This window comes from Rhyacophila brunnea, unplaced genomic scaffold (assembly GCF_057557595.1).
Source record: "Rhyacophila brunnea isolate RB1 unplaced genomic scaffold, BYU_Rbru_1.0 scaffold_6, whole genome shotgun sequence".
NCBI classification, from domain to species: Eukaryota; Metazoa; Arthropoda; class Insecta; order Trichoptera; family Rhyacophilidae; genus Rhyacophila; species Rhyacophila brunnea.
The window spans coordinates 17,825,453-17,850,502 of NW_028233276.1; the positions used below are offsets into that span (position 1 = coordinate 17,825,453).

The window sequence follows — 25,050 nt, forward strand, 5'->3', positions numbered from 1 at the left end:
TTCTTAAAATTGTTGCCTAATTTTGTTTGCATTGCTCGATGATTACAAATTCGTTCGTGGTTTTTAGGAATTTTGATTTGAAACATCCGTTTTAATAGCAGGATATTGTTTCGTACATGACCTTATTCCACACTCTCTTTCTAATATATTAATTATAATGCTATTGTTTAATGCGGGTATTTAATATTATGCAATGCTACTGCGATTAGTAAATAATATATACATATAATGAGCAGCCAATTAATTAATCTGTTATATATAATGAGTAATGACTATAGAGTATGATCCTCAGTAAATACGAGTTACTTTATTGTGAAAATCGAGACCGCATTATATTACGTATAATGCCTGCACTGAGAATAGAGTATAAAATAAATAATGTTATATGTGAGAGATATTTTAAAATACCATCGCTCCCTTCCGCCCAGCTGTTTTATCTTATCTCCCGCTTCTTTCACACACTCTCACACGATCACAATTACACCACAAACTGTTATTCGTATACTGTAAGGTTAACCAGACGTGTAGAACTTGTTTCAATTAAATTAACTTTGAACATTGTCAGATAAACACAGTTACCACGTTTAGTTTTTTTTTTTAATCCGTTCAACTTTGTTTAGTTATGGCTTAATTACAGCGCAAGGGATTTTTTTGGGAAGGTTAAACATTATTTTAAATTTAAAGAGTTAATTCAAAGTCAATGCATTCATTACTTACATTCCTGTCATGTTATACATACTTAATTAGCCTTGATGATTGATTGTACATCTAACAATTTAAATATGGATCTGGCTTTTTGAATGACACCCCACCCCCGGCACTGCCTCTAGAAAGAGGGGACTTGTACCTAATTACAGCGAAGACTTGATACAAACAAGATATACAGTTTTTTTCGACCATGTCCGATCCTAATTGGATCATATGGGCCTCCACAGGGTAGAGGTTTGTATTAATAGATTTTGTTTTTCATGAGAAATGGATGGCAGCCACTTGCTCAACCTATTAGGTCCATACCCTGACTCACACACAAATTGAAAAACAATACGTGTACTTGCCAGACCCAGGATTCGAACCTGGGACCCACGGCGTGATAGTTCAACGCTTAAGCCGCGCGGCCACCGTGGGCGAAACAAAACTCAGAAATTACTAAACGTTATCCTGTTTGTTAACATTAAATCGATGGTACTGTTATTTTTTTTTACCGTGGGACGAGAATGATCACGCAGCGAAAAAGAACCCCGAGTAGGCAGATGCCATAAGAGAAATGTCAATATGCCGTGTCCCGGGAATAATTAGAGGGGAGGCTTATCGTCGTGTAAAATATTGCTATGATACAGATAAGTAAAATTCCTAAAATAATTCTATTACCCGATGACATTTTTCTAAAACTGAATAATTAAAAACAATACAGGCTGCATTACAAATAACACTGATATTCCTCACATATCTTCGGTCAAACACTATTCTGATATTCTGTCTAACTTCTGTCAGTTATTCATAAATATCTGCGTTACAAATTATCTCAGTATACGGGTTAATCGTATGCCCGTACGTATTATTCACAAACGCTTCAATAAAATGATAATTTATACAAATGTTAATAGCTTCGGGGTGGATCGTTGAAGTTCCCTGATGTCATTAACAGCTCCGCTAGTGAGTAAAGGGTCCTTCCATACAAGCAAACTCCGTTCAGTGTGACAACTTGTTCAGTTTATTGTTGTTAGTCGGCCGGCGAACGTTACAACATTGTATTATCATTCCTTTACGATAAGAGATACACACATCTCGCAGTTAAGAACAACGTATACGAGCTTACTTCAATCTTGGTTAAATTTGTAACGATTACTATTAACACTTGGCTTATAAATTTAATAGTCAATTCCCCACGTTATCACCTTCGATGGTTTCTCTACAATCGAATTAGTATACATTACTTACGTGATTATAGTTAAAAGATTGTTTTTAGGAAGGAGTGCCATATATTTTTTTACCTCGTTTTCGTGAACTATTATTTTTTCGACCGGTATTCCTTTTTGGCCGCAAGTCTTATATTTGAATTTTCGTATATTGGGAAATGGATACAAAGCAAAGTCCATCGGTATAACTCATTTAATTGACTGTTAACTAGTGTTCATTATTATTTTTCAAAGTTATAAGGCAGACGCGCTAATCCGAATTATTACTCATGTTGATATAGGTACATGTTGGGCATTACGCAATTGGATAATATTTTGTAATCTTTTGGTGATTGTCCGGGTGCGTCATATCTACATAATCGTAAAATCGACATGTATATACTAATTTTCTGTTTTATCAAAAACTAACAATTCGATAAAACAGTTTAAATTATTTATTGAATAACATGTTACATACGTGTTTGTTTTTTCTTTATTATATATTATTATAGAAGGCAATTTATTAGGCAAATCGGTTACTTGATACATAAACAATCCATCAAAGTAAGTTGTTCAAAACGTATTCATTTCCCTCAAAGCTTTCATATTCGTGTTTGAATAAAGCGATTTCCCAAAACAGTTCCGTGCCGATATGAATTTTTGTTATTAATTTCAAAGTGTTTTATATTACATATTATTTTAGTTTCTAAACTACATACAAATTGCCCTTTCATCTTTCTAATAAATTGTTGTTGGAGTTCGAGCTGCAGTGTATTTCGTGTGAGGTTACATTATTTCTATGTGTATTGTAGATAAACTATGGCATTCAGAAACCGAAAGTGCATAGTTTCGTACCATTCGTTGGGTGATACTTATTGATCAAATTGGTTGTAAGTGTAATTTTCTCCTTCCAAAACAAAGTATTATTTCGGGCGTTTTTGCGTTGTATTGTTACGTGAATGTCAAATAATATGAAAATGTCAAAAGAAAACTGTATGTACCTATGCGGTTTTGAGTGCGGTATTCGAAGGAAATTGCGTCAAACGAATACATTCTAATAAGACGTTTATTTATAGTTTTATTTCTAACATGACGTGACTGTGTTTAGGATATTTTCTATTCTGGTTTGAATAAATCGGAATTTATTGACTGATTGGTGGATACATTATTCATTTTATTTCAACATAATCGACGCTTTATCATAGGTGTAGTGAAAACGTTACCGCTCGCACATCCGGCACGATATTTTAATCAAATTACTACACTCAATTTAATTATAAATTATATTCTATAATGCTCAGATCAAAACAAGTTTTACTAAAACATAACTGGTTTTATTGATTCTTGCGCACGTATTGTGGTATTCGGAGATTTGACGTATGCTTGTGTTGCCTTCTCACAAACAGTGTAAATTTTTATAAATAATAGGGACATGTTTAAACGAATCCTATTCTTATTATACAGGTATCATTTCTATCTCGGCGAACAAATCCTGCATTGATTGTAAACTTTGACTAGTTTTTGATTAATTTTTATGCATTATAGTAGTGATAACAAGATGTAAATAGTTGTATCTCTGCCTTTGTGTATCTGTTAACATCGTTTCAACTGATAAGAATGAATCCAATCTAAGGAAGTCAAGTGATCGTAAACCGATAGTTTTCGTTGTGTTCTGCGAAAATTCGCCTTACGCATATGATAATTGCGTCGTAACGGATTACTGTGACCCAAGACGATAAAGGATATCAAACTGCATTTTATCGCAATTTGATGCGTCGAAAAGGATGGGGGCGGACTTCGAGCAGGAGCCGAGGATCCCGCAGAGCACCCTGCTGCAGCTGCGCGGGATTCTGATATCCTCACTCTCCAGGGAGAACCTTGGGGCTCTAGACCAGCCTGAACCGGCCATCAGGCGGAGAAAAGTTAGATTCCAAGATGGTGAGTAAGATAGTTTGTGATTTCTGGTTTCAGTAATAGCCGAGGTAGAATTTAGATAAAATACCGTTACCCTGAACCGTGCACTGAATTATACTCATTGTAGATCTTTATTTTGTGCGTTAGGTTGGTGGCGGAGTAGTAGCAGAGCGGCTGTCCCTGAAGTCGTTGATGCAGGCTCGAAGCTCGAGTCTGGCCAAAATCACTTACTTTTCAGTATGTGTTATGTATGCTAATATATTGTGTTGTGTACAACACGGTAATTTAACTTCTTGTCTTGTATCTATTATTAGCCCCATTTCATGGTAACTTAAATCTCACCATTGCTTTAATGATGAAATTCTGCATTTTCTTTACATCATAAACGTGATGGACGAAAAACACGCAATCTGGGAAACATAATCGGAATATGATTTCGTCAGGACAAACGTTTACAATGATTTTTTTTTAAATTTTTAGTAGGTACTGCATCACTAAACTAATCACACTATTACCTATAACTTGTTGGATAACGTAACACTAATTTTATTATTATAATATTGGTACCTCTCAGGTATTTTGAGCGATTGTATTTTGATTGCGCTGGTATGCTCTTTGAAAGTGAGGTATTTTATTCTTTGTTTTTCTTTCGCTAGTTTTTTGTTCTTATAATTAATTGAGTATGTATTAATACAGTCACTTAGCATTTATATTCTCGGCTTTAATTCATTATTTACGATGATTATAATGGTGTTGGCTTTCTCCTTGTTAGCGAATCACTTGCGGGCGGTGATTGGTGTGTGTGCTGCCGGATTCATTTTACATTATCTTATACGGCCGCTCCGCGCAATTTATCTTCTTTCACGGCAAATGAACGCGAAGCGATGCATTTAATTGCATTTAATTCCGAATTGTGACCGAAGCGAAACATTGCGCGCTGCGACGGTACGCCCCTGGCATATTTGCTTTCAGTTTCTTTTCTACGCACTTTGGTCCCGCAACGCACACCGCATTCTTCACATATCTTGCGGTTAGTAATCAGCGTTGCTAACTATCGTTGGCAAACATATGATTAAAAAGTTAAGAAAATACGATAGTTAGCAGAATAAATGCTATATGTTCTGAAATCATTAATATAATCATACGCATGCTTATGTGGTAAATCGCAGGATGCTAATCAGATTCTCGGGGTGTTTGCATAAGTCGGTAGAAAGGGGAGAGCTGGTCAAGCCTTGGTTTTCACAAGAAAAAATAATTATACGTCGAGTTTCGGCGTCGTACGGCGTGAGGGGAAATCTCTTCTTAACCAGGTCCATCGGCAGTAGGTATAATATGTCAAAATAGGAATCTTACACACTCTTCTGCACGCCATCCACAGGTTTGTCGGGAGCTTCCCTTTTTACGTTACGATATACCTACGCACCTTGCATCTTACACTCGCATGCACTGTGTTAAACTCAATGGTCCGACGTAAACTGTTATATTATGTTTGTTGGGGCCCTTATTTCCTTCAAATGTCGTTTATTTATTTTCAATGTTACTATTCAATTAGACGTTAATAGTTCTCTGTCGATTTGGAATGTTGGGCAATAATAATTATGCTTTTTCAATTGTCTTGAAAGTTCCCCTCCAATTACTGAAGGTTACAATCTATTCCGTAATAGCAATAGTCAATTAACTTATAAGAAACGTGTGCAGCATCATAATATTTATGACTGTGTGAAACTAGTCTATTTATTTTTCATTATTATATACGCGGCTTAACGTTGACTACAGTCTCTTATCACGAATTGTTTTATATCACATTTTTAATCACCACACAATCGCTACATTTGAGAAAAATGTTCAGAGTGTTTCAATGTTACGGTGAAATGAGGGATTACAATCTCGGGATTTCGAAAATATAAGTATGTACCTATTCTAGTTCCCGGGATTAACAAAAACGTGGAATTTTGTCAATTTCCTCTCCATCCCCATAAGTATTTGAAAACAAAGTATGAGACATTAAATTTCGTAAGTTTATTTTAATTTACAGATTTTTATAGTTATATAAAAATAGTGATTGATTCCATGAAAATAAATACTACCTTCTACGGACAAATCTTTAACGAACAATCCATAATATGATTACCATAATATAAGTAATATCGTCAACTTTACTTGTAAACATGTTAATATTTCCCAATATTACAATATTTTTCCATACACAATTTAACTTTGCAATTGAATAAGTTTTTTTAAACCTTATTATATACTTTACAAAAATTCACAATATCTTACAAAAACAAAATAACAATTCAATCCAGGGTTTCCAGTATTTTGAATTCCGAAATTTCAGGATAAGTAAATAATTGAACGTTATTCCGGGATTCCAAACCCTAGTACTAGTTGATACATCGCACTCGATATATTTAGCTTGTGGTTAGCATTAACTTACACGGTGGAATGAAAGGGATTGAACCAAGCCGTGGAGAAGACTGTCAGCTGATGGCGAAATCATTCAAGTCATGATCCTCAGTCACGAGACCCCGATTAAGAAAAATAACGCGGTAATAATATATTTCAGGTAATTCAATAATTTTAGGTACATAGTGTTGGAATAAATTAATATTGTATGTTACGTTTTCTTTCTATTTTGTGATTATGTTACATTGTATAATGTTATGACTTTAATACTAGTAGTTATAGTAAACGGACTTAAACTAATTGTTTTTTTTTAAACTTTTGAAATAACGGAAATTTAAAAAAAACTGTGGTAGGTATGTGGACTTCTGTGAATCCTTAATCGTTTTTCAAATTTGTAATTGAACAATCCGATGACGAAAGGGAAATAACTTTCGAATATTTTAATGAAATATAGAGTGAGTGAGTACCTTACAAGCACCTACGCAAACATCGTGTAGCCTTCTAGCAATATTCTAGGTATAGATTACTGAGCGCCTTATGTGTGTTTATAATAGTATGTTGCCATATTAGCGGTACAAACAAAAGAACAAGTGTCCGGCCTTGCCAAAGTCACCTTGCCCATATTAAAACGTATAAATAACATAATCTTCTCACTTCTGCGAAGAAATATCCACCTATCATCACATCGTGATTCGACGGCATTCCGCGCGGAAACATAACATGTCTCATTTCGTGAGCTAGCAGACAAGCCTGTGATCACACCACAATTATTATGTGTTATTTGAGTCTTTCCAAATTCAGGTGACATCTTTCTGTACGTAATTATTACTTATAGTACCTAAAGCTGTTTATGAATACCTAATTTTATATTAAATTGTTTCGTGATTTTCATTATTAAAACTAAATTTTAATATGATGAATTTTTATAAGTACAATATATATATATTATTATTGTTTTTATTATTATTATGAATTTATTTCTAGAGAGCAGTCCAAATGCATTGAATATCCAAATATTTTCGCGTAGCATCACTTAGGTAACTTTAGCTGACGCTACAGACCATTCATGTCTGTGGTCGACTGCACAACCGTCGTCCAGTCGTCACACTCAGCCTCTCTCGTCTTTCTTGACGTTGCCCACCCATCTCTTCCGGGGGTGGCCTTGGTGACGGAGTTCTTTCTGGGGGCTGGCCCAACTGAGTATTCATATTTATCGGCATTGTGGTGGGGTCTTTATTTAACTCCTTCTACTCTCTTTCTCTAGTTATTCGCTACCATTTGTTTCCACAAAACTTCTTAAGTACGACGGACCAGCGACTATTGATGTCGTTTAGTGCCATTTGAATATCACTGTATGACTGCATATTTTATCCAACGGAGTTTTTTTTTAAATGAATGTTATCAAAAAATATTCTTATATTATTATGTAAAGTGTTCGTATTATTCACAAAAATGTGCTACTATCACTGTTTTAGTTGCTTGTCATACATTTAGCATTGGGTTTATAAAATAAATAGGTGTTAAGTATTAAACATTTCAATAATAATTGTTAATTCAAGACGTTTACAGTTTAAGGAGTATGCTGGTACGTGCCATGAACATTTTATTATAAAAGTATATGAAGTAGTGAGGAAAATATGTACGTAGTCTACCCTGCCCATTCAACTGACGTTTATTTCCATCTAATCTCACTTATTGTATTGTTCATTTACGTGATTGTAATTTTATTAGTACCTACGTTTCGTGCTAATGTGCATGTTTTCTCAACGCCTTTGTATCAGTCAATATGTACGAAGTCTGAAAAGGAACGGAATTCACCAAGGTCTATCTGACTCGTTTGTAGACCTGGGACTTACCAAACCAATAACAATACCCTTATCGGGCTCCATAATTTTCACCTTATTGTGAATCCACCCACATACTATTATGGATATCGAGTGGCTGTACTCGTTTTCATATTATTATCTACCGTACAAATCATAACAAGTTTTAGCTCCAACTTGCATATTATGTATACACCGATTAAGACATGTTGCGGTACCTATTACTGGATTGGCATATTTGGGAAAACACTTTCGCAACTGATCGATACAACTGGTTTCTAACTACTTGTGGTAACTGCTTTGCATGGTCATGTGATCTTGGAAGTATGTTAGTTTGTTATTTAATAGCCGGTCATATTATTATGGTAATGTTATGCGAAAGCGGAAATTCCTGACAACTTTCGCGAGATGCGTGTCTTTGTGTTTTTTGTACATCGAATGTCAATACTTCTTTGATACATGTTTCTTAGTCCGCTCGCATATAGAAAATCGTCTCGCCTGGGACATAGTCAAAATTCAGAACCGCTACCAATGTTACAATACAACTCTCTTCCGCGCACACAGACCATGCCGGAACAATGGCGTCACGGGGTGAATTTTGTTGCATGCGACAACACAAACATGGACTCTCCAAACCAACCCACCCCGCACCACACTCGGTTTTAATTGAGCGTATCACAAGGCTTTACGTTTGGATGCGAAGCATCAGCAGTCGTTTACGCCTGGGAATGTCTCAGGAGCAGATCCCAAGACTGAGATCGCCATGCTTTCAAGTAAGCTTTGACTGAGTTTACCGATAGACGTAATTTAATATAAAGTACCATGGGAGAAAAGGGCACCGAGACTTAACAGAAATAAATGAATTTAATGATACTTATATAAGATTCTACCTACCGAAAATGTCACACCAACGCTATGTGCGGTGGTACACTAAGTTACACTACTATATTTTGTGAATATAACCGCCCTTAAACCCACTGAGTCGAAAGTTCAGCGGAAATACCGATTTTGATAAATACAGCAATTCAAATGACTTTAAGGAGTAGAATCAGGCATGGGAGGCCTTTATCCAGCAGTGGATTAGTTCAGGTCGATGATGATGAGGATGATAGAAATAGGTATAATACACAAATTCGTTAAACCGATAGTAGTAGAATCACGTTTCGGAACCCTTCATCCAGCAGTGGATTGATGATGATGATTATGAAATTCAATACTGTCAAGAATGCAATCAACGTAGAGAGGCCTTCATCCAGCAGTGGATTTAATTAGGCTCGTGATAATAATGTTATTATAAATATAGATAGGTAGATAGTATAATATCACTGATTTTGATTAATATAATAATCCATGTGTAAGTAAGGAGTAGAATAAGGCTGAGGAGGCCTTCATCCAGCAGTGGATAGGTCAAGATTGATAATGATAAGGATGATAAAAATAGGTAGATATTATACAATATCACACATTTTGTTAACTATAACAATTCGTATTAATTTCTTTCATTGTTTGCAATGGCAACTTAATATGATTATATCTATGGAAATTAGTAGTATTCAATAAAAAAGAGTTCGTGAACAGCCACAAAGAAGTATTTAAAAATATCAAATTTGTTATTAATTAATAGAAAACTCATCTTACAATAAAAAGGTCTTGATTGAAAATGATTATTTAACATGCTAATAGAAATGTCACATTTTTTCGATAAATTCTGCAAATTCTAAATTTGAATTCTGACACATCAAATGAAAGCATTCGCAAAAGAAAACAAATGACAATCATCAGTCTATTAGTTTGACAGATAAAAAGCAGTGACATGGTTTTAGAATATATTTTCGTAATAATTAGTGAGGAAATATGTATTTATTTTGTGTTATAACTCAAGAATACGCCAATGTGCTACTTACAGATTTGAATAATTTTGTGGAATATTAATTTAGATTTGTGAAATTTCGATTAAACAGACAGTATTAAGCGACATTATAATCAATTTGCGGTAGATAGACAGTAAAGTAGCGAAAATGCATGGTGACGGATATAAAACGCTATTTAAAAACGATATTATCTGTGATTGTGTCGCGTTTTATCAGATTGTGCCCGATTCAAATGGAAACAGATTTGGGACTGCAAAAATTGAAGTAAATTCCTTTAATAATCAACAAAACGGTGTTTAAATAAAAAAGTCGGTGCGTTTTCCAAAATCTCTTAGGATAATAATATATAGGAGACTAGCTGAGCCAGCTGGCTCTCGCCAGTCTGTCTCGCTAGGTCTTGCAGACGGCTTGGCGGTATTCGATATTAATATAATTGTGAAGTATGCATAGGCGGCGCCATAATTTTCCCTTCGTCATAGATTTTCATTCACCTCAGACAGTTTGATATTTCGCTGATTTGTCAGTTTTACGATTTGCAAGTCGTCACTACCAATATAAATTCGGGGTCATATGCGTAGTCTATTCTGGAGTCTGGCCTTTAAAATATCGTCTGACACCACTTCAGACTGATAGGCCTAGCAGAACAGCTGGCAATCGCCGATCGCTACTACTGACATTTTAATAGAATATACCTAATATGTTTATATATTGCACTTTCTCATTCATTCTTATTTATTTTCGTTAAACTAAGAACATACATCACACGTCATGTTGTTGGTTAGTTTTTTATAATTCATTAAACCCTGCCTAAACCAAACAATAGTAGTTAAAATATTATTCTATCTATTAAATATCCAAAATGATGTATGATTTAATGGCATAATTTTAAATATTTTATAGACAGATGCGTATTATGGCTTGGTTTCCCAGGGTTTAATTGAATTTAAAAAACTAACCAACAACATGACGTGTAATGTATGTTCATAGTTTAACTAAAATAAATATGAATGAATGAGAACACTATCTGTAAATTGTAGTCTTAGTTCAATGTAAATAAATACGTATAACTAACAACGTTTAGTCTGTACTATCTATGGTGGATCCACCCTACCTCCACCCATCGCCACTGCAGGATAGTCTTATTTTTCATACATTTAGATTATTGCGATATAATACGTTTTATTTATTCAATGGGATTACCTTAGATTGCACCCACTATTTCTTATAATAAGTCTTTTAAGATACTCGTAATTACCACTCTGAAGGGGTGTGTCCATATGCTTTGCTTAAGAGCAAAAATGGTAAGTACTTTATTTTAAAATTCGTAAGTTCTTAATACTCGTATACTAATGAATAAATTTCAACATGCTAAAATTATTATTCAACAAATTATCTTTGTGGGGAAATAAAAAAAATATTATTTTTATCATGTACAAAAATGGAAAAAGAAACAGGTAGGTACTTACTTATTGTACCTAATTGTGTCGTATAAAGGTCATAATCGACTATATTTGACTATAAATATATATTTCACTTAGAAGAAATAAAAGATGAAATAGCAAACAACATGCATAATATCATTATCAAAAGAAACATTATTGCAATTTAATTTTTATTAATATTAATAGTTACTAATGATATAAAAGAAGAAGAAAGGTTACTGTAATTTTATATGTAATTATTATTATAAAATATATACCTAAACATTATTAATGTTTAATTACTTGTATTAAACGTCACATGAATTTCATTTACCAACGAAATGTAAAAATAATACAATTATTACTGAATCACGATAACTACCTATCTATTTTATATGGAAGTGTGTGATACTTCGACGTTGATCTGACAATAGTATCTATCTGACATTTATAGTCAATTTTTCAGGGGGTTCAAAAAACTGTTTTTGTCGGTATCAGTATTATTTTTATTTTTCAAGTGAAATGATTTAATATTAGTACTAAAACAGTCATTTAAAGATGTATGAAAATTGTAATGTCATAATAAAATAAATCACGCAGATAGATAATATTTCTTTTTAGTTTCTAGACACTTCGATGCAGATAGACACTATTTTCCACGTCAAATTTGAGCATTTTAGGATTTTTTTTGTAGAACAATATTTCCATTCGATCCGTCACCATTTTGTACAAAATCCACCAATAACCTAGAATTTGCCAAAACTGCAGATAGATACTATTGTCAGATCACAGTCGACTTACTATAATATTGAGAAGAGCGTAATATGTACCTATATAATCTAGTTTCTTATTTATTAAGTCTGAAATTATTCAATTTATTGATGGAATTATTAAAATTATCTTCATCTTACAATAAATGTCTTGATTGAAATTGATTATTTATGGGTGCAAATAGAAATGTCACATTTTTTCGATTACTTATTCCTGCAAATTCTAAATTTGAAATCTGATACGTCAAATGAACTTGTTTTTCGAATGAAAACAAATGACAATCTAAGTCTTTTAGTTTGACAGATAAAAAGCAGTGACATGGTTTTAGATTATATTTTCGTAATAATTAGTGAGGAAATATCCATTTATTTTTTGTTAAATTTCTTCGTACGCCAATGTGCTACTTACAGATTTGAATAATTTTGTGGAATATTAATTTAGATATTTTGCAATATTGATTATATAAAAAGTATTAAGTGACAATATAATCAATTTGCCGTAGATGGCTAGCAAGATGCGAAAATGTATGGTGACGGATGTAAAACGCGATTTAAAAACGATATTATCTGTGATAGTGTCGAGTTATATCAAATTTGTGCCCGATTCAAATGGAAGTAGATTCGGGACTCTAAAAATTGAAGTGAATTCCTTTAATAATCAACAAAACGGTGTTTAAATAAAAAAGTTGACGTATTTTCCAAAATCTCTTAGGATAATAATATATAGGAGATACTTACTGTAGGTACTTCTGCTAATTATATGTACTTACTTGTTTTTTTCGTATATTTGAAATACCTATATTCTTCGGGCTATTTCTATTGGAGTGTACATTATTTCACGGCTTGGTTGGTCTTTAAATGTGATGCGATCCAGAACCGTCTGCTTGGTGGAGCATATGCAACCGCGCCCGTCTTTCGCCCATCCTCTCCCATCTGCGTTCGCTCAGTCTTGGGCGGACAAATTATTCGAGCGCACCGATTCCGCCCGCATAAGAAGACATCCATGGTGAAAATTTTCAACCGATATCAACGTCGCCTTGCCGTACAACGTGTTTGGCTATTTTTAGGCTGGTTCGTGTTCGTTACACTTGCCCTAAAATCGTATTTTTAGGATTTTGCATTTGTCACGTGTTAACAAATTTAGCACGATCGATTTATATACTGGAAAAATAACACCGTGTTCATCAAACCCAAACACTAATCTGCGACAATGATACTGATAAATATTTTTAAGAAAATATGAAACTTTAAACTATTTCCTAAATACACATACTCACTAGAGTTTGTGTTGGATTACTGTTTCCACCCTTTGAAACATTTACTGCCCCCCCCCCATAATCTAGGTATTTTAAGCATTGCAGTATACTGCTATTCATATATTTAACATGACGTATATAGTTTTATTTAAGTAGTACTTAAGGCTATACTTCAACTGGAGCACGGTTGAAAACGATCGTGACTACGCGACGCGAAGATTGTGCAAATGACGCGTGCAGAACAAAACTTAATTTGTCATAAAAAGTCAACATGCGTCCATTTAATGTTATGTTTATTGTCCTATTACTAATAATAATAATGATATATTCATCGACATGTTTTCTTTTTCAAGTAAATGGGTAACGTTTTTTAGTCATCTTTACACGATTTAAAAATTTATTCCCCCGTCGCCATCACAAAACAAATTGACGTGTTCACAGCTCCACTTTCGCTCTCCGATTGCCAGCCAGTCCGAAATTTCGTCGCACCTTTAGTTGAAAATTATTTGCCGTTTCACTGAAGTACCGTCTCAATAAATTTGAGACATAACTTCAAATTATTAATTGAATCAGCATTTAGGTACGGTACTTAGTAGAATTACATTTTACAACATTATATTAGGTAAATTCTACAGGATATTTTCCAAGTATTTGATATTTCGGTTGTATCACCATTATTAAGACTACCCAAAAAGACTTGTCTAAGTTTACGTATAGGACGGCATTATCTCACGTCCCATTTTAACTTATAATATGATCATTGTGTATAAATTCATTGTTGCTACCACGTAAACTTAAAATCTCCGGAGTATTAAAGGTTTATTATAAAACGTAATTATTATACAATGCACCGAACTTGTCAATCCTAATTATTTTTTCCGAAGCCTAACGCGACGTCGCGTCGGGAAACCACTATATTATGGTCGTTTCGTTCAGTTGGCTTATTTTATTTATCGGCAAAATGCACTCCCGGCGTAGCGCTACAAAATACATGTGCATCGCACATGGGGCAATAGTATTTCATACGAAATCACATTGTGTAGGTTTTTTTTCATCTCTCAACCCGCAATGTTCGTAGTACATACATTTTTATCCACTAAACGTGGTCGGCCGCAGTAAATCGCCCATGATATAAATGTATTGGATGAGTATTTTTTACATTTGACTGTATCGCGTTTTTATTGGAGTAGATGCCGAATCAATAAACAATTATTACACTACATACTTATAGTGCGAAAACATCTTCTTGGCTACGTGTTAAAACTGTGAACTAACATGCTCCGCCCATTTTTAACCGCACTTCCATTATAAACTAACAAGCTCTTCCCATTTATTAGACAACAGCGCCTAGAAGCGTAGCCAAGATGTTTTCGCACAGTACTTAAATATTTAATTTCTTTCAATCAGTGTCCCACTTACACGATCAGTTTTTTTCAGTAAAGCACAGACAATTTTTGTTTTCTCGACCAATGATTAACATATTATAAACTAATATTGTTATGTTTTTTGTTAACGAATTAAATAATTCTCCGTCCGTCCAAAATATTCATTGGAGATCTGTCGCTATTGAGTGTTGTTTTTATTAACCCAACATTTTTTTGAAAAATATTAATATCTGTCGCATGTCATGTGAGAGCATTTCATAATATTATTATAAGTAGGTACCTACTAAATATTGTCGATTCTGTATTCACGGTATGAATTCGCACCAAAATAACAACCGGTCATGATATATATTACATAAAAATTCTGACCGGTTTCGAAAGGTCGTACGGCGTCATATCTAAACAGAGAAATAATTTTAACAAATTCTCGAGGGAATGTATTATTTATTTTGTCATATTCTGTGGATATCAACTTATTCACGGGACTGTTCATAAATTGTATTCGCGAAATGAAATATTTGGTCATACAAAAGAAAAACATAAAATGATAGTAATAAATATTAACTGTTCATCAATTAATCATATCATTATGTTGGCGGTCCTTTGAAACGCTGCTGGCAAATACCACCTAATTATTTCAATGTAGGTATTTAATTCATTTCAGCACGGTCATAAACAACGCCTATTTTTTTTGTTTCATTACAGATTCAGTGTGGGCTTTGCTTAACTTGTTATGCGTCGTAAAAACTTTCTACTTTTTAAGTTTCTTTTTCTTGAATCCTCATATAAGTAGGTACTACTTATTATTATTTTGCAACCGATAGAATTTCCCGTAATAAAATGTTTTTTGGACAACATTTTGTCCAACACTACTTATAAGTTTTAGGCATTTTATATGTTAGTATATTATTTTATACATCCAACTATTTTCGTGACTCAATTTCGATTTACATAATAATATAGGTTCTACGCTACTAAACTGATATTTGGTAATATAATCTAATACTACCGTAATTAATTTCTTTTTAAATCATTCTCCCCAATTTTACTCGACGGGACATTGTTTCATCACATTTAATCGATCGAACCTCACCTTCTCACCTTACTTAGACACAGACTTAGTATACACCAGGTGTGTCCAACTTTAAGTATAAAAACTGGCAGTGATCTACCGCACTCTTCCTTTGTCATTCTTCGACTTAAACAAATGGCTGAGACAATAATGTATTATTGATTGTACTGAAAGTTTTCGGTCGTATTTTCGCACTCATTGCACTATTTTTGTAAATTAATATTAATTATTATAATTAACGAAATATAATTGATGACCCTGCAACATATTTTTGATCACCCATTGCTTATCAAACAATGCATTAAAAATGCATATAACTCTAACCGTTGCAATGCAAAACGTAACACAGTAATTCACCACCACGAATACAATCAAATGCATTGTCGTCTGTCGTATCTATGTGGGGCAGTTTGGATTCAGTCGTATCTGCGGGTCGCATTTTTTTCAACCAAACAGATACATCTAGCCAGTACGTACACTACAGTATATTATTATACAACCTATGTATCATAGATAAGTCTGTGTGATAGTTTCATTCACCCCGTGGCTTCTCCCGTTTATTTTACTCAAATAGTAGGTATGTAACGAAAGTTTATTGGAGTGCATTTTGTTATCGCTTTGGACTGACGTTCAAAATCTGTACATGCATACAGGAGTGCATTATACCTACTAGCCAGTGTTCAAACATATTAATAAGATAGAAATGTGAAAGCAAATCCCCATAGATCAAAACTTTGAAGGAAGTTTTGGTTTACGACTTGATGTCTGTCAGGCCATAACCGCAAGTAATACAAAGGCCGCCAGAATGTTTTAAAATATTATCACAAATATTGAATGTGCACTTTTACATGACAAACTTAATGCATATTATGATAGGCATAATTACATATTTTTAACACGTGTCTAAGTTTATCCCATATTTCTCCATACTCGAGAATTCCACCTTCATGCAACCACGTCGAGGAGGTTACCCACACCTCTTATTTTTGTGTTCCTTGGTTCGAGGATTTTTATCACTGGAGGTGGTTCAAAATTACTTTATATACGGATTATGTAATTTCCGATACTTTTAATTATTAACCTTTTTCATTGGCTCTGGTGTAAATCTCGGCCGTCTCACGAAGAAGTTTGTTGATATATTTTTTTACGATAAGAGGATTTTATCTACTTGCTCAACATATTAGGTCAAGTTAATTTATCATCTATATACCTACCTAAACAGTAACTTTCCACAGTTACGTATATAAATACCATAGCTAGATAATGTACACAGAGCGTAAAGATTCCCGAAGGTGAATCCGGGTTGCAAAATCCGACTTCTTTGCCAGAGGCACGTTTCCCTAACTCAACATGACACAACCGATTCGTTAGAAAATGTATAAGAGTTAAATAAAACTTACCACTCAGTTATAAACTTATATTGAAATTTAAAAAATGCACATTTCTTATAAACTAGGTGTAAAATAGATATTTCACAATAAAAGTAGGGGTTCTAATAGCCCTTGATTAAAAGTAAAAATAGGTTAATTAATTAGGTACCTAGATACAAACAGTTAACAAAAATTAGATTGTTCATTTTTTTATCGTAGGCGGCCTCAAAACGTCGGGCCTCTACGTCACTAAACTCGCCACTGTTCTATAGAGTAAGTAGTACAAGACTATCAATTAAAATTTAAAGAAATCTATGTTATTTGCAAGGTATGGTCATTAAATTTTGCCTGTTTTAACCTATTATAGGTATGTTACTAAAACCCATACAAACATCTGATGTCTGGCGTTGAACCATCATAGTGATGTACACAATACATTACATACCGACGTCGTAGTCGTACCGTCCTAGTTTTCTATTTGGCGGTGAAGCGACTTTTTGGGTCATGGATTCATGATCCGATTTTTACTTAATTGATATTATACAACATAATCACCTAAACGTCCTAAACAACAAATAGTCTTAGTTTTTAAATTATTATTGTTTTTAATTTAAACATTTGCTTGGTATAATTAAGTGATTCGCAGCCCCTCAAGTAGTATATTATGTATCCATTCACCTGTACAGGTGTAAACATAAACGTCATTTCATTATCATGTTAACCATCCGTTCAATACGAAACGCAAATATCTTTCCTCGTTCAACCGAATTGGCAGATATGTGGTCGTCCTTGCTTGTTCAAGATTCAATAGTCGTTGTAAATGTGGAAGTGGAAATCGCGTAAGATCATGCCTATATCTGGCATCAGGCTGCGAATGACATCACGGCTACAACCGGTACTAGCTTATAAGGCGACTTCGTCACATTGCGCTTTTATGCGTCGACGCGTCGTACAAATAATAAGTTGTTTGCCAGGTCTACCACGTTTTAAATAACTATATCTGGCCCATGGCTTTAGATCCTGCATTTTTTTCCACCGAAAGCGACTTACATTTTGCTGTTTTGGCCGTGGCTATGTGAAATTTTTGTAAATACTTAGTTAAATTAATTATTGCTAGCGGACGTAAAAAAGCTCTCTGTCTTGTCGTCTGAATTTGATATGAGCCTCAAACGGATTCTAGGATAATACAACAATTCAATAAATCTCCAGCGCATCTATTGTAACAATTAAAATACGTTAGTTGTAATTGTTGCATTAAGTGATTTGTTTTAATAACACCTCTCTTGGTTATGATAAACTTCAGAGCAAAATAGTTAGACGGCTAACTTAGTGTAATTGATACAATAAGTGTTTATTATATTTCGATACTTTCCTACCCTATTTAGCTGCCGTAGCGGGCCGAAAGCAGTCTTGTGTATAGAATAAGTGCTAATATTTTGATACTTTCCTACCCTCTACCCATAGCTAGAGTTCGATATTTCCCGAGAAAATTTCAATCTCGAGATTCGGGATTTCCAGAAAATAATTCTCGAGATATCGGGAAATTAAAAAAAAAAAACCTGTAAAAAAATTAAAAAATCAGTGTAAAAAACAGACAGATTTCAAAGACTCAATCGCTACGTCTGACAATCGCGTACGTTTTTGAGACACAAAATTACCTGATGTTGCAAAATTGCGCTCATTTTGAGTTGAAGTTGGCTTAATCGTGTTAAATGCCCCGATCAGTCTTTGAACGTTTTATGTTCTGTGTAATTTTTTCATATAAAAAAATCGTTTTTTCAATTAATATTTGATAATAAAGAAATCCCGAATCTCGAGAAAAGATTCTCGGGATCCGGGATTTCCCGAAATGTTAAAAATCTCAATTCTCGAGATTCGGGATTGAAAATCTCGAAAATTTCTCGAGACTTCCCGTCGGGAAATTCCCGAAACCCAACTCTACCTATAGCTGTTTTAGCGGCCGAAAGTAGTCTTGTGTATAGAATAGATTATTTTCATATTCTATAACATTTTCTCGTGCTTATTCACACGAAATTCTGTAGTTATTATTATTTTATGTTTATTTCCCTCCATTCACCATTCACATCCCATAATGAAGGACTCTCCATACATGGCCCATCGAGCTAGTGTCAATATAATTTATATCCAACAAAAAACTTTATATTATAAGAGTTAAGTAGATGTTAATTTGAACCGTGTGTTTCTCTGCGGCAGCTTTGTTTTATTACATTCATAATTGTATGCAACATTTAAAGGAATAAAAGCTTTACAAACGAAAGCGCATATTGAGTGAATAGCAAGGCATCGTATGGAAATTTGATAGTATGACAAGTTTGTTATTACTAGTAGTAAAACATCTTGAAAAGCGCGTGGGACGAAGTGTGTCACTATTTTGTGCTGTCTCGCGAACGCGTGTGGGAAGACGTTTACAATTTGAAAGTACTTCGTCGCTTGTGTCTGGTGCGAATTGCGCGACACTCCTAGTATGATAATCATTTATTGATGTATGTTTTACATTATTTTGTATTACAATATTTATTGTTCACAAGAGACTTGTCAAGTCAACTCTGCTAACTTGTGATGAGGCCGCATTGAATTGGTGTGATGTACGCACATACTGTGTGCGAATATTCGATTATTGTAATATGTAATACATATATTCAAATCTCGTTATGTTGTTCGTATGTAATGATTGTATTTGGGGTGAGCGGAAATTTTATTTTATTTTAAATCCACCCCAAACCACCCAAGCGACTCCTTTTCAATATAAAAATGTGAATTGCAATTAATAGTAGTGAAAGTTAGCAGTGAAGGTGCCAGCAGAAATAAAAGTTGTGTATTTTTTTTCATTACGATTGCCTTTTCAACAATGATTCGACATTAGGCATAATTTACGTTTATATTATTATCCATGTTACCAAACTGAAATAGGTACATACTTATTGTATGTACTTACCTACATACATTCATTAGATTTTCTTAGAATAAATTTTCATCAGGGGAGTTCACCATAATTATATTGTAGTACTGTAGGTATTTAATTCATTGATGTTAATTGCCAATTATTTGCGGGAAGACATACTAATTAATTTGTTTAAATAAAACATATGCAGTAGGTACTTATTTTGCATAGTTTAAGAATATACAGGACCGTTCGCTTCAATGGGACATCTTCAACTGATATTATTCAATACCTATTACAGATAATAACAAATTTTTAAAACAGTGGAGGTTTGTATTAACAGATTTTTTACGAGAAATGGATGTTAGCCACTTGATTTACTTTAAAAATTAAACAACAATATGGGAGCTGAGACCCACCACATTAATTGATTTCACTTTATTGCCAATGTCTTCAATTTTACGTTTAACATTATTGAAGTATCGGTACGTCCTGTAATAATTATGTTATATTATGTCGCATTGAAGCTGAAGAAACCGGTCCTGATTATTACTAAATTACGTGGAATAAGTACTACAATCGTCCCACTAAAAAATGATAGTTTACACAAATTTTAAAAAAAAGCACACTAATAATTATAAAAAACACATAAGTAATGTAGTAAATATTTCAAGTGGTTTAAGCAGTCACATGGTGATAATGATAATTTTATAACATACCTGTAACATATTTCAAGTATGAAATATGTAAGAAAGCTAATGTGAGTATATTATGTGAGATAGTATTAAATAATTGTTATATGGGGTGTATACGATATAATGGATATTTTTTTTCTAAAAAAAATCGATACATGATATTATATCTAGTAATTTATAAACATAATATTATAACTCAGTAGATATTTGGTAGATGGATTATATACCTACATATTATAGGTCTACTCCCTATTCTCTACAAGACGTTCACAAAAATTCTCTCAAACCGTCTGCAAAATGTACTAGACGAGAACCAACCGAGAGAACAAGCCGGATTTAGAGGAGGATACAGCACTATAGACCATATCCAAGTCGTCAGAGAAATCATAGAGAGGTGCCAGGAATACAAACTGCCACTATGCATGGGTTTTATAGACTATGAGAAGTTTGATTCGATAAAGAAATGTTCTATACTCGACGCACTCAGAAAACAAGGAATCCCTGGGCGCTATATAAATATTTTCAATAATATATACAGTAGCGCAACAGCATCTGTAAATCTCCATAAACCATCGCGCAGATTTCCTATCAGCAAAGGAGTCCGACAAGGTGATACAATCTCACCTAAACTATTTACAGCTACCCTTGAAGACTTATTCTCGCAACTTGACTGGAATGACAAAGGGATCCCCATAAATGGAGAATACCTGAGTCATCTGCGCTTTGCCGATGACATAGTAATTTTCTCGCAAGACTCAGAAGACCTCCAAAACATAATGCAGGAACTCGCTGAAGTAAGCAACAAAGTAGGTTTGAAAATAAATGTAACAAAGACGAAAGTCATGTTCAACTGCTTTGCAGGCCAAAAAGAGATCCTCATCAATGGCACTCAGCTCGAACAGGTGAAAAGCTACATCTATCTGGGACAACAAGTGTCTATAGATGGATGTATATTTGATGAAATTGTTCGCAGAGTAAAGCTAGGCTGGAGTGCTTTTGGCCGCCTGAATAATATCTTCAAAAGTGACCTTCCACTGTGCCTAAAGCGCAAAGTGTTCAACCAGTGTGTGCTTCCCGTGATGACATGCGTGTGAAACATGGACCCTAAGTAAAAGAGAGATCCAGAAACTCAGAGTAGCACAACGTGGTATGGAGAGGTGCATGCTGGGCATAACGCGAAAGGACAAAAAGAGGAATGAGTGGATAAGGAAGCAGACAAGGGTTTGCGATGTAATAGAGTTTATTAAAAGCCTTAAATGGAGATGGGCTGGACACATAGCTCGAAGAAGAGACAATCGTTGGACAAATCTAGTCATCCAGTGGTATCCAAGAAGTACAAAACGCCGCTGGATCGATGAAATGATAAAGTTCTGCGGAAGTACGTGGCAACGCAATGCACAGGACCGAGAGAAGTGGAAGCAACTTGAAGAGGCCTTCATCCAGCAGTGGATAGATTCAGGCTGATGATGATGATGATGATGATGATTATAGGTACTTCTATCACCTGCATTGTGTTTTATTTTGATTAATATTTGTATTAGTAAATGTTGGCAATTGCTATTATCATCTCTCGATGCTAACACACAGGAACAGTACAATTTATTTTGTGAACAGCCTTCACGCTTCACTGACGTTTGAATATTACGCACTGATTAGCGTTATTTTATGCGTCCGTTGAAATATGTATGTGTTTCCAGCTGACCTTACCCTAATCAGGAAAACTAATATTAGTTTTATGTCGCTTTCACGTTAACCTAGTTAACTTGTTCATATTATAAAAATAGGATTAGTTTTTTCAATTGTAATTTCTCTAATATTTTGCTTTCTTTCTCTTCTAGGTAAGTGACACGAAAATCTTCCCTGAAATTTCGTCCTAATTGCTTTGGTTTATCATTCCTACAATCTACAATGACGTCGCTCTGTAAGTAATGCATATTAGTATTATTTTTATAAAAGACTTTATTGTAATCTTTTACCAATCTCATTTTTAAGATAATTTTGACACATTTTCTTGCTTTACAAACAAACAACCGTTAAATAATATGTCAATCAATGGTTTAATTGTATATTTTCCATCGCTGATTGGTATATTTTCAGAAATACATCTAAAATTTTAAAGCCATTTATCTCCTAATCACGTATTATTGAGTTACGTTTATTTGTTTTAAAAGAGTTCTTACGTTATTAATAATAATAACAGCAACATTAGGTCCATATTGAATTTTAAAGTATTCATTTTTGCATAAGTAGTATTAAAAATTTCCTTCGTGCGCTCACATTAGGAAATGAATACTTCGCAAAATATATCCTATCTCAATGTCCAATCTGAACGTGCTGCAAGCGGTTAATGGCCGATATAAAATCCTCCTTGTTTCCTCTGAGGCGCGTGCGTTTCAAATGTTTAAATTTAATATCAATTCGCCAAATTATATTATACGAGTATATTTCCATTGTCTTGTATGATTGCACATTCGCATCGTTTCCGGCCGGCGATAGTTCCGCTTCCTTTCTAAATCACGCAGCCTGATAACTCTCTCCAAAGATGTCGCTAGTGCCTATATTTCTTTTCGGGAACCGGAAACGTCGCGTTCTCGTTTAAGAAAGCTTTTCGTTTCTGCTGACAGCTTTCGTAATTTATGGCGACTAATTTGGAAGTGTACGGCGGAATTTTAATATGATGCATATTTCACGAAAAATTTTATACACATAACTAAATTATTCAGTGTTATTTAATTACATGATCGGATTTTTATATTCATGTCAAAGTTTTGAACCCCCTTAACACGTTTATTACTTTCACGCTATTGGCACGCTTGGACTAAACTCTAACTAGGTTCGATATTTTATAACACTTTGCTGTACACACATAATTTGTTACCGGTGTAAACACAGACTGTCAAATAATGAGGCTGTACCATTTTGGCAATTCTACGTCTACGAGACAGTGATTCCTAACCTTTTTACGTTAAGTCAACAAAATGGTAGGTATAAGTGCATGGCCTCTACGTATGCTTGCAAAAAAATATTTTAGAAATATTTAAAATAATTTTGTGTTAATTAGCTATTTGTTGAATACATTCGCAAATAAGTAACCAACTAATTTTTTGGAAGATTTTATTAATAGCGGATCACATATATAATATAGTCTGTAATAATAATTTATTTAATTAGTAAAATTTGTGTGCGGTTGTACTTTGGTTCGCAAACTTTTGCACATTCAGACGGAACACCGACTGGAAATTACTGGTGTAATCGGACGAAAATATTGGGATAATACCTTTATTAACATTTTGTGATTCGGTGTAATTATGTATGTTTCTGTTCTAAATTATCTATGTAACTTTTCGTGGTCTACGGACACATTTCACAAAATCGAAAGCGCATCCGATGTCATTAATATTAGGTATCTGTCAGTGAAAAATCATCGAGTCAGCTCAAATCGAGTTGACTGTCCGATATGCTTATTCACGTTTTATGTGTATATATATATATATATATATGTCTGCCCGTATCAAATGTTAATTGTTAAGCATAATGCCCGGCCAGAGCGATAGTTTTAGAATCGCCCTTCCCTTTGTCCAACTACAAACTGCAGTCCCTGCAAAGACAGTGCAAAACATGACTTAATTACATCCAGTAGTAGATTTATGCCTACAACCGCACCTCTGACCGCCTTACCCGAAGGGGACTGATTGTCCGCATAGGAAGCGAATCTAAGTATTCTGGGTGTTTCGCGGAATGAGTAAGGTCCGCAGTCTCGAGTGCTCAACAAGCAATGCCCTCGATATGCCAATTGATAACCGTGTGGGGGCACACTCGAAACCAAAGAGTTGCCTTCTGGATGTGGCTGTAATAAAAATGGGATAAGCTTTAAACACGCGGTAAAGAATATCGTTTTTCAATATTTCATTAAAGTTTGTCATGTAAACTAAACGTGCATTCGATATTGTTAATATGTAAGGACATTGTTCGTTGTTGAGGGCTTTGTTTTTGTTGTTTACAATTATTATCATCATATTAACCAAAATTGCCTTCAAAGTCTTTTGTATGGCGACTGACTCGTGTTTCTATCTTTCAGGAATATGGTTAAGTAGGGCCCATAGGGGTACTCTGATGACTGAGTGTGCAATTAGTGTTTCTAAATGCAAAGCTCAGCACACGTTTCCATGTGAAGCCTTACCTACTGAAATTCAATATCAACGAGATCTCGCAGGCTGAAGTAAAATAATAATGTCTTTAGTATCTTTCCGAGTGACACAATGAACCAATT

At 34.2% G+C, this 25,050-nt stretch overlaps 1 protein-coding gene across 35 annotated transcripts in view; it reads left to right on the top strand.

The window, feature by feature from the left end:
• The window catches only part of ens (MAP7 domain containing protein ensconsin), a 536,619-nt gene that overhangs the window by 353,753 nt on the left and 157,816 nt on the right, over window positions 1-25,050 (top strand). For 11 of the 35 annotated variants that reach the window (XM_085956430.1, XM_085956426.1, XM_085956428.1 and 8 more), the window contains exon 2: window positions 3,360-3,833. The exons of the other annotated variants lie outside the window; for them this stretch is intronic. In XM_085956430.1, the coding sequence (XP_085812556.1) occupies window positions 3,680-3,833 (154 nt within the window). In that variant the 5' untranslated portion in view covers window positions 3,360-3,679. The remainder of the gene's footprint in view (window positions 1-3,359; window positions 3,834-25,050) is intronic. 35 annotated transcript variants of the gene reach the window in all.